General features: G+C 44.2%; 1 protein-coding gene across 1 annotated transcript in view; it reads left to right on the top strand.

Annotated features, from left to right (window-relative positions):
• Window positions 1–3091: 3091 nt before the first annotated feature.
• BMP7 (bone morphogenetic protein 7) overlaps window positions 3092–14076 on the top strand; it is a 46513-nt gene continuing 35528 nt past the window's right edge. Inside the window, exon 1 of the mRNA XM_027710697.2 lies at window positions 3092–3874. Coding sequence (XP_027566498.1) covers window positions 3367–3874 — 508 coding nt within the window. The 5' untranslated portion in view covers window positions 3092–3366. The remainder of the gene's footprint in view (window positions 3875–14076) is intronic.

Raw genomic sequence — 14076 nt, 5'->3', positions numbered from 1 at the left:
AAGAGCAGGATAGACAAAAGAAACAGAGAAGAGTAAGAGGAAAAACTGGTTTCTTAATTGATCCAGGAAGGAGGAGGAAAAAGACAGTGACATGAAGGTGCCAATATTTCAGCACCCTGTGTGGAACTGATCCTACAGGAAGCAGGATGGGGTTTACACAGCAGGCAAGAAAGGAGGGAAGAGAGAGACGTTGTCCATGAGAAAAGGTACAAACTGGATTGCCTTTCTGTTTGAAAGGTATTTGAAATTCAAGCTCAGATGTGAGGGCTGAACCTCTGCAGTTTGAGCTGCATCATCCTTTGTTGTATGCAGCAGAATAAATGCTGCCCTTTGTTGTATCCCAAATCAAGCTGAAGCCAAGAGCTGAGGACTTCACATCAAAAACTTATTCTTTAACAAATTCAGTTTCTCATCACACACTGCTAGAGTGATTTTGTTCTGCTGTTTTAAGAATACATGCAAGCAGTATCCCCATTTCAAACTATCAAACTATCAAGGATTTATTTAATGCTGTACCAGTGCAATACAATCAGCGAAAATACTGTATAAAAGAGAAAACTTTCCCAGTTATTCCTATGAAAGCACAGGATACAGTTGCAGCACTGTCCCTCTTTAAAGAGCACATCCTGCATTAAATCAGGATATAGGTAAATGTGGCCAAACCCAGACCACTTAAACAGACAGAACAAGAAAGAAACAGATTCAAACATCACTTTTTCAAGAAATTTGTCAAATCAAGAGGTTTCAAGGTTTACTTTTTATCCTCTGCTGTTTCTTTAATGACACCTACAGCTCCAACAGCAGCTACCTAAAGTGTTAGCAAGTCAGGAGCCAAAACTCCCATACTGTCTTTTTCTTTTCTTTCTCTCCAAGCATGTTGCCATTCCAAAGCATAACGCTGACCTGAAGTTTAGCCAGTTTTTGAAAGGGAGCTACAAGTAATTCAGGTGCAAGTAATTTAGGCAGCAGAGACACCTGCTCTCCACTCCACTGTTCCAGCCTCACAGATCTTTTCATCTCAAAGTCCATGCCAAAGGCAAGGCTCCTTGTCCTACTGCTGCTTGATGAAAGGCCAACACTCACAGTTCTGGAAAAACAGTCTACAAGGAACAAAAAAGGAAGAGAAATCAAGTTGTCTGCAGCTGAAAGGGAGAGCAGAGTGACACCAAATCATCTGTCAGCCCTTCCTACTGCAGCCTGACCCACACACCCTCTCCTTGCCCCCAGCTGTGCATTCCTGTGGCCTCCTTAGTTCCACCACAATATGTAGTCAGTCAGAACAAGGAGCTGATCCAGCAGAAAATTAATTCAGCAAAAACAAATACATAAATGGTTAAAAAAATACTTTAAAAACAAAATAAATTTCCTGACTTCTGTGTAAGTATTGGTACCAGCATTGGAGAGAGGTGGGGTTGCACAGCTGAAGGTCCAGGCTAGGGTGGGATGAGAAAAATAAGTTTTTCTCAGGGGGAGCCTGGCTTTAAATCAGCTTAAATTGATCTAGAAACCACACCCTCGGCAAGAAAGAAATTTAGGCAAATACTTGCCTGGTTAAGAGCAGGTTAGTGCTGCTCCTCAGGAAGTACAAAAGATGCTGGAGAGTTTGATCTTAACTGGGCAGCCAAAATGCAGCTGCTCAGGTACTGGTGTTTTCATTAGTGGGGAGCACTGGGACAGCAGCTATAGGGGTGATATTTTGAGCAGCCCCACTGGCACCAGTAAGTTGAGCAAGTGCTCCCATGTTACCTAAGGTGGATATGGCTTCACAACCTCTCTCCCCCCACCATTCTCCCAGAGCTTAAGCCATTCCTAAACATGTGTTAGGATTGAGCCAGGACTTCAATGCTGGTTCCACCACTATTTCAATAGTGCCATGAGTCATTTTGATGTGATGTCTCAGTTTCCCTGTTATTATGAGGTGCACATGCATGTATACAAACACATGAAACCATTCATCATGTTTCCCATGCAGCTTTTTGACTAGTTATCTGCTGTTCACGCAAGGATTTTAAACATAAAGAGCTAAAAGAAGTGCTGAACACTAGTCTCCAGAACAGTTGCAGGATCTGGTGCTGGATACTACTGAATATTGCTCTTCTATAAAAAGAAAGCCAAAAAACTGCTGAACTCTTATTCCTTGCCCCTCTTCTTTGTCTTAGGAATGAATCTTAATGTCAGCATAAACTTAGTGTGTATGTATATATACATATATATATATATATGGTTTCTGAAATTACCTCGGGAGGGGATTCAGTGACCCAAATAAACTATCCTGCCTTCCCCTTGTTTTCCAAGTAAGATTTGGGAAGCAATAGTCTACATTTGTTATCTGATATTGTTGTTGTTATTATTATTATTATTATTTACTGTTGTAGCAGACATGTGGCTGGACTAATCAAGACTGAGGCTCCATTAATGTAGATGTTGCACACACTGAGTTAAAAAAGCCACTGCTTTAAGAAGGTGACAATCCACCTCAGGACGGTATTCCACAAAGGTGTGTACCAGGGAGCAGGAGGAAAAAGGGAAGGCAAGAGTGGAGGGTACTCTAGTGTCATAAACCACCCGCATGCACAGGTTGATGGTTCCAATTCATCTCACCCCTCGGATTTCTAACGCTTCTCCATTAACTCTCTCCGCTGCCAGCTGGAAAAAGTGACCCGGGGCTCTGTGCACACAGACATACATACGTGTCTACGTGCGTGAATGTATAATGACCACGTTTTAAATAATTTAGTGCTCTTGGTTTTGTCCCGGACAGTCTCTCCTCATCTGTACTCCTTAAAAAAAAAAAAAAAGAGTAGAAGAGGAAAAAGAGTGTGTATGCGTGTTTGTGCAGACAGACGATGTACTTGCATCTGTAAACTCTGTGGGAGTTTGGGCCCCTTCCTTATGCATAAACCGCCCTCCCTCCTGGGGAGTCTTCTCCTTAATGACGTTCACGCTAATTTAGACGCTCGGGACCGGCTCAGCCTCTCCCGGAGCCCGCAGCCTCCACAAACATCCTGAAAAGCAACCTGAGCAGACGTCCCTCCTCGGGGCAGATCCAGGGATTTTTCTCTCCCGGGCGGTTTAGGAGCTGGCGAGCGAGCGAGCGCTCGCGCTCGGGTTTTCCAGCGCCTGCTCCTCCCACCAGAGACACCCTCCCGCCGCTCCCCGCCGGGCCGCGCCGCTCACACGGCTCCGCCGCGCCGTGCGGGACGCGGGCACAGCGCGGCCGCTCCCGCCGCCAGAGAAGAGCTCCCGGGGAAGGGTCCATGGGCCGGGGCCGATAGGAGCCCCCCGCCGCCGCCTCGGGCCATGAGCGGGCAGCGGCGCCTCCGCGGGGGCTGAGCGGGGGCCGTGCCGTGCCGGGCCGTGCCGTGCATGCCGGCGGGGCGCGTCCCGCGGCGGGGCAGCCCCGCGCCCCCCGCGCCGCCCCGCAGCCCCCGCCGAGCCGCGATGCCGGCGGCGGGGCGCGGGCAGCCCAGCCCCTGGCTGCTGGTGCTGGGCGCCGCCGCCCCCGCGCTCTGGCTGCGCTGCGTCCTCGCCGACTTCACGGTGGACAACGAGGTGCACTCCAGCTTCATCCACCGGCGGCTGCGCGGCCCCGAGCGCCGCGAGATGCAGCGGGAGATCCTCTCCATCCTCGGCCTGCCGCACCGCCCGCGGCCCCACCTCCACGGCAAGCACAACTCGGCCCCCATGTTCATGCTGGACCTCTACAATGCCATGTCCGTGGAGGAGGGGGCGGCGGGGGCCGCCGCCGAGGACGGCGAGGGCTTCTCCTACCCCTACAAGCCCATCTTCAGCACCCAGGGGCCGCCCCTGGCCAGCCTGCAGGACAGCAACTTCCTCACCGAGGCTGACATGGTCATGAGCTTCGTCAACTTGGGTGAGTGCCGGGCTCGGCGGACCTGGGTCCGGGGCAACCGGGCAGGGAACCGCGCCGGGGGGAGGCTGGAGCGGCGCCCTGGCCACCAGCGGGAGGACAAGGGCTGGTGGTGCAGGTGGCCGCGCTTGGGAGCTGTTTCCCAGCGGGTCAGGTGGGTGGCAGCCCACCTGGGCAAAGGACAGGTAGCGGCCCTCGGGAAAGCGCCTCCTTTGCCAGGTAGTGGTTAAATGGCACCAGCGTGGAGAGGGCACTGACTCCCCATCACAGCAGTTGGACAGCCACAAGCTTTCTCCACGCTCCACCCTGCGTGCCGACACACTAAGTCTCCCTTTGATAGTTGCTGCACTTCAGAAATTGGATTTGCAGGTAGGAGTTACACAGGACGATTAGCAGGTCTGTTCCACACCCCACACTGCCAAGGAATACACGAAACCCAGACAGGACCACGGGTCCCTGCACAGCTCCCGGTGCCGGGCTGGCTCTCGTGCTGGATGCAGAGCCACCAGGGCTGCCTGGACGGATAGTTCCCTGCGGCATCCCAGCGCCGCGCTCCCGCGGCCGGAGGGGCTGAGCCGCTCGCACATGTTTTCCTAATGGCTTGGGAGGGATTCCACAGTAAATCCTTATTTACTCCTGCAGCTTTTCCTGTTGACCCCAGTTTATGCCGCTAACTCGCCTCTTTTCACAAGCACATGTGGATGGGTTTATGCAAACGATAGAGAATTGGCACGCTTTGTATGCGCCTCGCTAGGCCTCTCTAATTGGATGCCACGGCCCAATCTGATTTCCATTTGCTCGCTGCAGATTGCACACCCGTGTGGACTGACTTGGCCGGATTTGAGTAAAACATTGTCAGGGTGCGCGTTCTATTTTAAATATGTAATTATAGACCTGGTTCGCTCTATCCATTTTTAGACCTCATCATGTGCGGCTCTTAAACCACACATGTACAGACTGGGTGCCTGCAAGTTCAAGGCAGAACCTGAATTGTATTTCCAAAACAAGATCCACTCAAACTTTGTCCCAAACAAAGGGAGACACAAAACACAAGAGGAGACCACCTCTGGCACGTAACCTGCTAAGGATTACAGACCCCCATCTCCCATAAATCCATTAACACCTTTATGGATGTCACTGTTCTGGACACTTCCACTGTCTGGAACTTCAGAGGGAACAAAGATTAAATCACCATCTAAATCACCACCTCCGTAATCCCAGCACTTTAACCAACTTGAAAAGATCAGCAGCTGTAAGGGCTCTGTGACACACGTTAATAATTATTAGACACGGTAGCCATCCCGGCACAATTCGTGCATGATAAGGAGACACAGGACGCTGTGGGAGATCTCTAGTTTGCATGAGCTGCACCTCCTTATTAACTGCCATAAGCTTCACAGTGGGAAGCTTGGAATTACATCTGGCCCGGGGGCTGTGCTCTGTGAGAGCTGGTGCTTTCCATTTGGAATTACAATGTTTGTCTAATCAGTGCTGGATCCTTAAGCTGATGAGCAATGATACATTTAAAATCAAATATTTGAGCAGTCAAAAGTACCAATGACAGTCAAATATTTGACTTTAGAGATAAGAGAGATCTTGCTAACACTATTCTCTGTGATTCTTGGGTCCTACACCGTGTACAGCCAAGTGCAAGGAGAGTCTCAAACAGAAGACAAAGGATGTTGAAATAACAATAGCAAAATTCAAACTTCTCTTTCCATAGCGGTAGAGAGGAGAGAACATTTATGAAACATGTAAGTACCTAATGGGAGGGAGTTTAGCCCTGGGGAAGCAGCTCTGCTCCGCAGGTGTAGTTATCTGCTGCATAACTTTCATCAGTGAAACTGCAGCGCTCCCGTCCCATGCTTCCAATGTAAGGAAAAGTCTCCCTGTCAGCCCATGGAAGAGGTGCACTCTTAATGTTCAGGTCACTAATTATTTTGAGTTCAAAGGAGTGGAATCGATCCATAAACTGTGAAATAAAACTTACATTTTGGATATGTCTGTGTCTATGTGAGAACTCTATACAGAGCAGGTTTCACCTGTATAAGCCGTAAGAAACCAATAGTCAACATCCCGATGTGATGGGATGGCTGCAGAGGATATTTAATTCGTTTCTACCTGCCAGGTTTTATGGTCAGCTTAGAAACCCAAGAGTGTTCTTGATGCAAAATACTAAACGATCATTTCATTTAGATGCTGTCAGCGTGGTCAGTGAGTAGTTAGAGCGCTGGCAAAATCCAATAGTTTTAAGGACAGGCGGAATTACTACCAGCAAGGCACATTTCGGAGGTTTATCTGTGCTGTTTTGTTCCCTTGTCAACAGTGCATGCCAGGACGAGTTTAAAAAGGACATAGATCTATAATAGCTTTCTTCATCCCTGTGCACACCTTTCATCCCATTATAGTCATCGCTCTTTCATCTTTATAGGACAAAGACAGGCCTGTTTATGGACGTTTTAATGAATTAGACCAGCCACTCGCTCCCGTATATAGTCAAACACAACACCTGCTTTGAGACGTACAGTTTTCTATGACATTCAGGGAAAATTAGAACATCTATTGTAGGACTGAATTTTTTTGGAGACTTTCTACAATGATCCCTTTTAAAGCAGAGCTGAATTCCTAAATGCAGACTGTAGTAAACTGTGTCCTACTTTTGTAAGAGATACTCTGTGAGCATTGCATTTCACAGGTAGGCTTTTATTACTATACTAGAGCCATCACAATGAGGAAGTGTCACAGTATAATAAAGTTTCATTTCAGAATGGAGGAAGTAAAAGTGAGTAAAGAAATAATACTTTTAAATTTCATTCAATAAAACATGTTAATTCCAGGCTTCCAAATGCTAATTTATAAAAGCACTTTTTTGCCTTATTCATGTTCTTCATTTATCCAGTTTTACAATTTCAGAAGGAAAAATATTAAAAAAAAATTACATTGCAAGATTTACTAGGATATATAGTAAATAAAGCCAACGACAAACCCCACATACATTGATTTCTATGGAGATACTGTGTATATTTATTCTAGAGAATTTATACTGGGTATTGGTAGGGAGGAACCAAAATACAGGTGCTCCGTTTCAGGGAGCTTTTTACTAAGCATGTAATGTTACTGTAAAATCTTGACAATTAATTAGATTTAGATTTATAACCAGTTAATTCACAGGCTACATTTTGTCTTAGCTTACACCTGTGCTAAGATGGATGGGGAATGGATTTTTGTCAAGAATGAAGTTACATGTAAATTAAAAGAGAATTTAGCCACAGTGGTCTGACTAAGTTAGTTAATTACTGGCTAATTTTGTAAAATTTATTACTATAATTTCAGTATTTAGAATTTCGTTTCTGTCCAAGTACAGTTTACAAACTGAACCATTTTAGGAACTGAAAAAATGCAAAGCATTTTTTGCACAAGTTTAATTTCAAGTTTATAAACAGCAACTAAGGAGTAAACATCCTCTAGATGACTTAGACCTTCTCTTCTAAAAATAATTGAGTTGTCCTTATGCCGGTAATCTTGCCTTGGTAAACAGAGTTGCTTAGAATATTTTTAAAAGAGTCGGCACAAGTGATATGCAATTTGTTAATTTGTCCCGTGGTTGATTATAAAATGAACAACATTGTTTAATCCTGGCAAAAAAGAAGTGTGGGGGGGCGGGAATTAGTCATTCTTGGAAGGAGCACTTGAAAGTGGCTTTTGTTAATATAAATCAAGAAGCTGAAGAGCCCCCAAGTTTCCTTTTATTTCATACCATCTGGCTATCCTTTTTGTTGACAAGTGTTTGGCATAGAGAACCATCTCTTTGCCCTTTAATAACAGGCTTTAACACTGTAGGGTATTAGAAAAAGATTCTATAACAGTTAAAAAATTTCCTTCGGGGAATACTTTATAAAGTGAGCACGGGCTGCAGGCATTTGCAGCTGTAACCTGGCTTGTGTTAAAATTTGGAAGGGGCTGCCTTGCATTCCAGCTCACTACAGGCCTTCATTGGTGTACAGCCAAAGGTTAATATAGATGTCACACAGTTTTTCTTTGGAGAGCCTCAGATATAAGAGTATGCGTACAGCTGTGTTTTTAGTAACCCTTTCATAATCACTTCTTTTAAACCTCATTTTCCTGCTTATATAAATCAAAGATTTTCAAGGATATTTGACCTGGATTTGAACTTATTTGATCTTCACATATTTCCCACTTGAAACAAAGCAGATTAAAAGTTAGCCCTGGATGCCTGGTCCCGATCACATGGCTTGTCCATACATTAGTCCCAAGCCCTTGGTGTTTTTTTTTTTTCCTCCTCCACCTAACGCTGCTAGAAGCTCTGAAGCCTGAACAGGTACATCCCATAATTGTTTTGGGCAGTGTGGATATGTGCAACACTTGGTGGCAGAACATTAGCTAAGGAAGGCAGAAAGCTTACAGCAAAGTGAAGGTATGAAGGACACTGATGTGCAGCAGGTATTCTTTGAATGTACAGGCATGTTCTAGAGAGAATTCAGTTAATTTCTAGTGGCAGAACAGAACAGGAACTATTTACCTCTGCTGTGCTGGTGCACTGGTAGCAGAGAAAGGAGCAGCTGAGGACAGATGTCCTTATGCAAGAAAAAAGGACGTGGAAGTTGTCACCGCCCCCCACCCCGCTTGCACACAGTGGATTTGTCCCAGGGCAGGATCTTTCCTCCTTTCCCACCCAGGCTGTCCTGGGGGGGGGGTGAAGCCCCCTCTGTGAACTGTAGTTTAAAAGCCAAAACACAGCGGCTCCTAAAGTGCTTTTGAAGGAGACAAGCCTTGATGGCCAGGTCTTGTGATGCTGGTAATGGGAGCTGGGCACCAGTGGAGCGTGGGGGACCTGCTCCCACCCGTGCGCTTGTGCCCCCAGTTGTGCTGTGCGTGTGCTGTGTGTGTGTGCTGTGTGTATGTTGTGTGTGCTGTGTGTATGTTGTGTGTGTGTGTGTGCTGTGTGTATGTTGTGTGTGTTGTGGGTGTTTGTGGTGTGTGTTGTGGGTTTTGTGTCTGTGTGTTGTGTGGGGGGGTTGTGGTGTGTGGGTGTGCGTGTGTGCTGTGTGTGTGTGTTGTGGGGTGTGTGTGTTGTGGGGTGTGTGTGTGTTATGTGTATGTGGGGGGGTGTCTGGGGTGTGTGTGTGTGTTGTAGTGTGTTGTGTGTGGGGTGTATGTGTGGGGGGTGTGTGTGGTGTCTGGTGTGTGTGTATTGTGGGGGTGTGTGCTGTGTGTGTTGTGTGGGATGTGTGTGTGGTGGGGGTGTTGAGTGTGTGTGTATGTGTGTTATGTGTATGTGGGGGGGTGTTTGGTGTGTGTGGGTGTGTGTGGGTGTGTTATGAGTGTGTGTGTGTGGTGTGTATGTGTGTTGCATGTGTGTATGTGTGTTGTATGTGTGTGTGGTGTGTGTATATGTGTTGTGTGTGTGTATGTGTGTTGTGTGTGGGGGGGGAGGTGTGTGTGTGGTGTGTGTATATGTGTTGTGTGTGTGTGTGTCCCTGCAAAGGGGGTTTAATGGCCTCTGGGCAGGCAGCACAAAACCAGGCTCTACGTTCTCTTCTGGAAATAAGCCCGACACACATTTTCGGGTCGTGGGGGGAGAGATGTGTGAGAGAAGGTTACACAAGTGGTTGGAAACATTAATTAAAAAAAAGATTATAACTATTAAAGCCCGGTCAGAGCTGTTGACAGGCTCCTTTTAAATAGGACACTGCGATGTTTTAGTTTAATACATTCTGGCAGTGTCACCGGGGTTAAGGCTAATACTGGGATGTGTGGATTCTGTCATGTTATTGTCAGGAGGAATGCAGGGATTAGGTTTAAAAGTGGCGGTGGGTGAGTGGTGCAGCTGTGTACACTTATTATAAAAGATTTAAGTCCCACTGGTAAAATCAATATATTAAATTGCAAGAGCCCCTGTTTTTAATTAGTTTAAATCAAATATACTGTTAGTGCCATTATGGCTGCTATCCCTTGAATCAAGTGAGGAAATGCTAATATTTATATGGAAACTGTTAATTTGTGGTTAAAATGATAACACATTTAGTTTTATACTTCTAAATTGTTCTAACTGGATTAATACCAGTGAGAAGTTGCAATGGTGGATGAAGTCATCTGAGCAAGAACACAAGTAAGCAAATTTTGATAATATGCCAGATAAACAGACTACCTGTTGATATATAGCATTAAGAGACCATGATATTTTAAGCCCTTTCCAATTTTCCTCTCTGGGGCCTGCATCAAAGTACTTATGTGAATTAACCACCCATATATAAAAATGCATATATTATTGTATATAAATAAACTATGCTATTATATATATTTCTTCTCTAAATGGAAGGAACTTATAAAGAAATGAGAGAGCTGTTTAAATTAGTTTCAGGATGAATATTTTCCTTCTGCAACTGTTTGAAGTAAATGGGACTGCTCACGAGGACTAATCACGGATAAAGTTCTGCACACGCTTATGTTTGGAAAAATGGAAACCCAAGAGAAAATTCTTGGCTAGGTCTTCATTGGTGTAAATTGTCAAATTTCTACTGGAGCTGGCCCTGTGGTCTCATTTATACAACTCTACGTCCAAAGTAATTCCCATAAACTCCCTCTTGATTTACACTAGCACCACTGAGAGCAGAATTGGGCCAAAGAAATGCCCCTGTGTTGAAATAATGAGCATGCAGTAGTTTCTGCTAGAGCTTCACACAGTTTTCTCTCCTAATCTTGAAATTGTTTCTGAGGGAAGTTTCCTTTGCTGCAAATAATCAAAACATGAACTAGCTCCTATTAGTCACTGCTTATCATTATTAGCCCGATCCATGTTGTTGAACTACAGCTGAATTCCCATCTTTGCAACAAACAGAATTTAACAAATAATGTTTGACAAAAATGTGAAACTGATATTTCTTAATACAAGACATATTTCATATGGAGAAACTTCAGTGCTGAAAGATTCCTGGTATCAAAATATCTGAATCATAGTACAAATAAACAGCGCCTTGTAAAGACTGCAGGGCCGAATTCCGTGCTGGAGTAAGTCCACTGAAGTCAGTGGAATTGTGCCAGCAGATAAACTGCCATCTAGATTTTTTCAGTGTTGAAGATTTTGTCAGTAAAAATCTTTGCTACAAAAAAGGTTGCAGGTGGCAAAGTTTGAACTGATTCTAATTCAAACAGTCCTTCTGGAAATCCTTATTTTGCTGATAAAAGATACAAAGATTCCTGAGCCCCCCCTTTATTTGGGTATGTGTTCTACAATTCCATTATTTATACATTAATACACCTGATTTACGGCAGGTAAAATAAAAGCCACCTTGGGTGTAATCCCTACAACACTGTGCTTTATCCATTTTTTTTAAACATTTGTATCATCTACCTCTCAGAGTCAGTGAAAATCCTTTAGTGATCCAGGCTGAGTGGACTGAATTCATGGCAACTTTGAGACTACAAGTTTTAGTGTAATTGCTTTATTGTCTTGGAACCAAGATGCTTACAATCCAGTTCCTGTGCAAACATGTTTAACGTGTGTTAATGTGTTTCAAAACCAGACCCTCTCCGCAAAATTCTGCTTTTCATTAATTGACATCAGTAGCATGGTACAGTATTTCAAAGCACTGGCCAAATATAAACTGTGTTTCTAATTTCCTTACTTTCCTGTGTTTGGAATGCCAATGTTAATTTGTTCCCATGGAAGAGTGAGAGCTGCCAACCACAGTTTTATGTAAATGGCTTTACAGTGCAGGGCTGCCAACATTAAACGATACTTAGGAATTTTCATGACATTTTGTATTTAATGCTTGTGTGTGTGTGAGAGAGAGAGAAATAGAGGGAGATGTATGGGATGTTGAACAGCACAAGCACTGATGATCAAGACAAATGTTTGAAGAAGTGTATCCTTTGAGTAACTATTACTTAATGTTTCTTCCCATTTAACATTTTCTAATAATCTATCAGATATTACATAGCATATTCCCTGTGCCTAGAAAAAAGCTGTTTTGCAGGGAACTTTGTTGCTAACTATCCAAACAATTCCCCCCACCTAATAATTTTAGTTATTTATTAATAGATGAGCAGATGGACTTTAGTTTGTGTTGTTCCTCTGATCATTCTGAACTAGACTGTAAGAATGTGATATTACTCAGCATGAGAAAATGTAAGAGCAAAAAAAGCTGCCACAACTAAGGAACAGGGGAATTAACTGATTTTGATTAAACTGCCAACAGATAATTTTTCTTTAGAAGAAAGGAGTAGCTAGATAAAATCATTTGCTTTCTTAAAGAAAATCAAGCGTAATAGTTTCTTTAGTGGTATGTCTGCCTTTGTACATGAAACAAACGTGAAGTTCCCTTTAAACAAGTTTATTTTAAACTGATGTTGGTAAAAACAAGGTCTGTTTATGTATTTCTCCTTTTATTCCTGGAAGATGTTCAAAATACAAATTGTTCATGTTTCAGTAGATTCCTCTTAATGAGTGCTATGGTTTATCTCTCCATTTCCCTGGTTTATTGGAACAGGTGCAGTGTCTGCCATCTGTGCCAGCCCTGTGCTATACCAACAAACAAAGTGTTGTTTTGGTTCACTGGATTTAAAAGTCTCCTGAGAGTAAAGAAATGAAAGAGAAAGAATTTAGAAAGTGCCTAGTGAGGGAAAGGCACTTCAAGTAATGTGCTTTGTCACTCAAGTCTTCCCGTAAATTACCTTAAGCTATTTCTAAACTGTTTGAAAAATTTTATCCGTCGAGGATTAAGTTTCTGTTGCATCTTGGAGGTCCCACACTATTCTTTATCATCTTTATCCTACTGCAGTAGCTTCCAAGTTAGAGTCTTTTGTTATCAGGTTGAATTAAATTTTACAGGAGTAAAAACTCTTTTTTTTCCTTTTCCTAAAGTGGAAGAAGCAGGAATTTTCATTTTTTCAGTGTTTCTGCTTCCACCTCATTTGAGGGATCCTGCAAATAGCCATCCAAGTTTAAACAAGATTATGTTGTAATTAGACAGACAAACTCATAATTATTTAAGGGCTAAACCAACAACAACAACCCTTTCAGGTTCATTTTGACAGTGTTTATCCAGTGTATCTGGAAAGGCTTACAATTAAAGTGCCTGAAGGGTGGGGATGAGATTTTTCAGCATGCAGTCAGTGCTATCGGGTCCACCTGGCCTGGGAAACTATGCAGGCTTTGTAGCAGAGAAAATCCTTTAACTTAGATCTTCATGGCACGCTCTTAAAAGCTGCCTTCCTTTAAAAATAAAAAAAACAAGGAAAAGGAGGGGAGAGGGAAGGCGCTGCTTCCCTCTAAGCAATAATTAAAACGACCAAGTGCCCCTCGGGCTCTGTGTGATGAGGGAGCCCCATCTCTCTGATAATCTCCCGGCGCATCGTTTTTTAAGGTTTTCCCTGTTGTACACAACTGCCTTTGGAATGAGCACAAAGTTTCCTCTCGTCAGGCTGCAGCCTCCCAGCGTGGTGCTGGGCTGAATCACACCTCCACGGACCCCACTGATGTCACCAGGCAATATCCTCAGCTGGAGCAGCCTGGCCCTGGGCCACCCCGGCGGTGAAGTCACCACCCCTGACACCATCCGAGGAGCTGGCACAGTGTCCTGTGCCCAGTCTGGGGGGCTGTAAATCAGGGTGAGATCTGACTCTCTTACTGGAGCCACTGGGCCAAATTCTGCCTTCAGCCGCCACGTTTCCCTGGCGTTGTCAGGGCCGTCTCGTTTTTACCAATTGTTCTTCCCACAGCACAGTGGCAATAAAACTTTTTAAAAGAGATCAGAAAGAACTCTGGGAGAACTACTAAAAAATGCTCATAAAATAATACAGCGTCAGTAGTTGGGAGTTATAATTCCGATGGAGAGACAGGTTTCTTCCTGAGGATTGGGAATAGGGCTGGTCATATTTCCCTCCCTGTCTACCTGGAACACCCATTGACTTTAATGAGTCTTTTGGCACCCCAAGGGAAAGCAAGTTCAGGTCTACCATTGAAATGGAAGATTAAAAATTACTGTAATTTAGCAATTCCAGCTTCTAGTGCTTACAGTTGAGTAGTGTTCAAATTGTTGTGTATCAGTATTTCAACAATTTATTTTCATCAGCCAAATATCTATAATGCCATCAGTGATAACCAGTCATCACTAACAGGAATCATTTCCCGATTGTATTTGTTCTGTTCACATGCTCGATGCTAGCTGCTCCTCCCCTGGTTC

This window comes from Pipra filicauda, unplaced genomic scaffold (assembly GCF_003945595.2).
Source record: "Pipra filicauda isolate LSUMZ 115617 unplaced genomic scaffold, ASM394559v2 scaffold13_size5146498_pilon, whole genome shotgun sequence".
NCBI classification, from domain to species: Eukaryota; Metazoa; Chordata; class Aves; order Passeriformes; family Pipridae; genus Pipra; species Pipra filicauda.
This window is presented reverse-complemented; position numbering and strand designations above follow the sequence as displayed.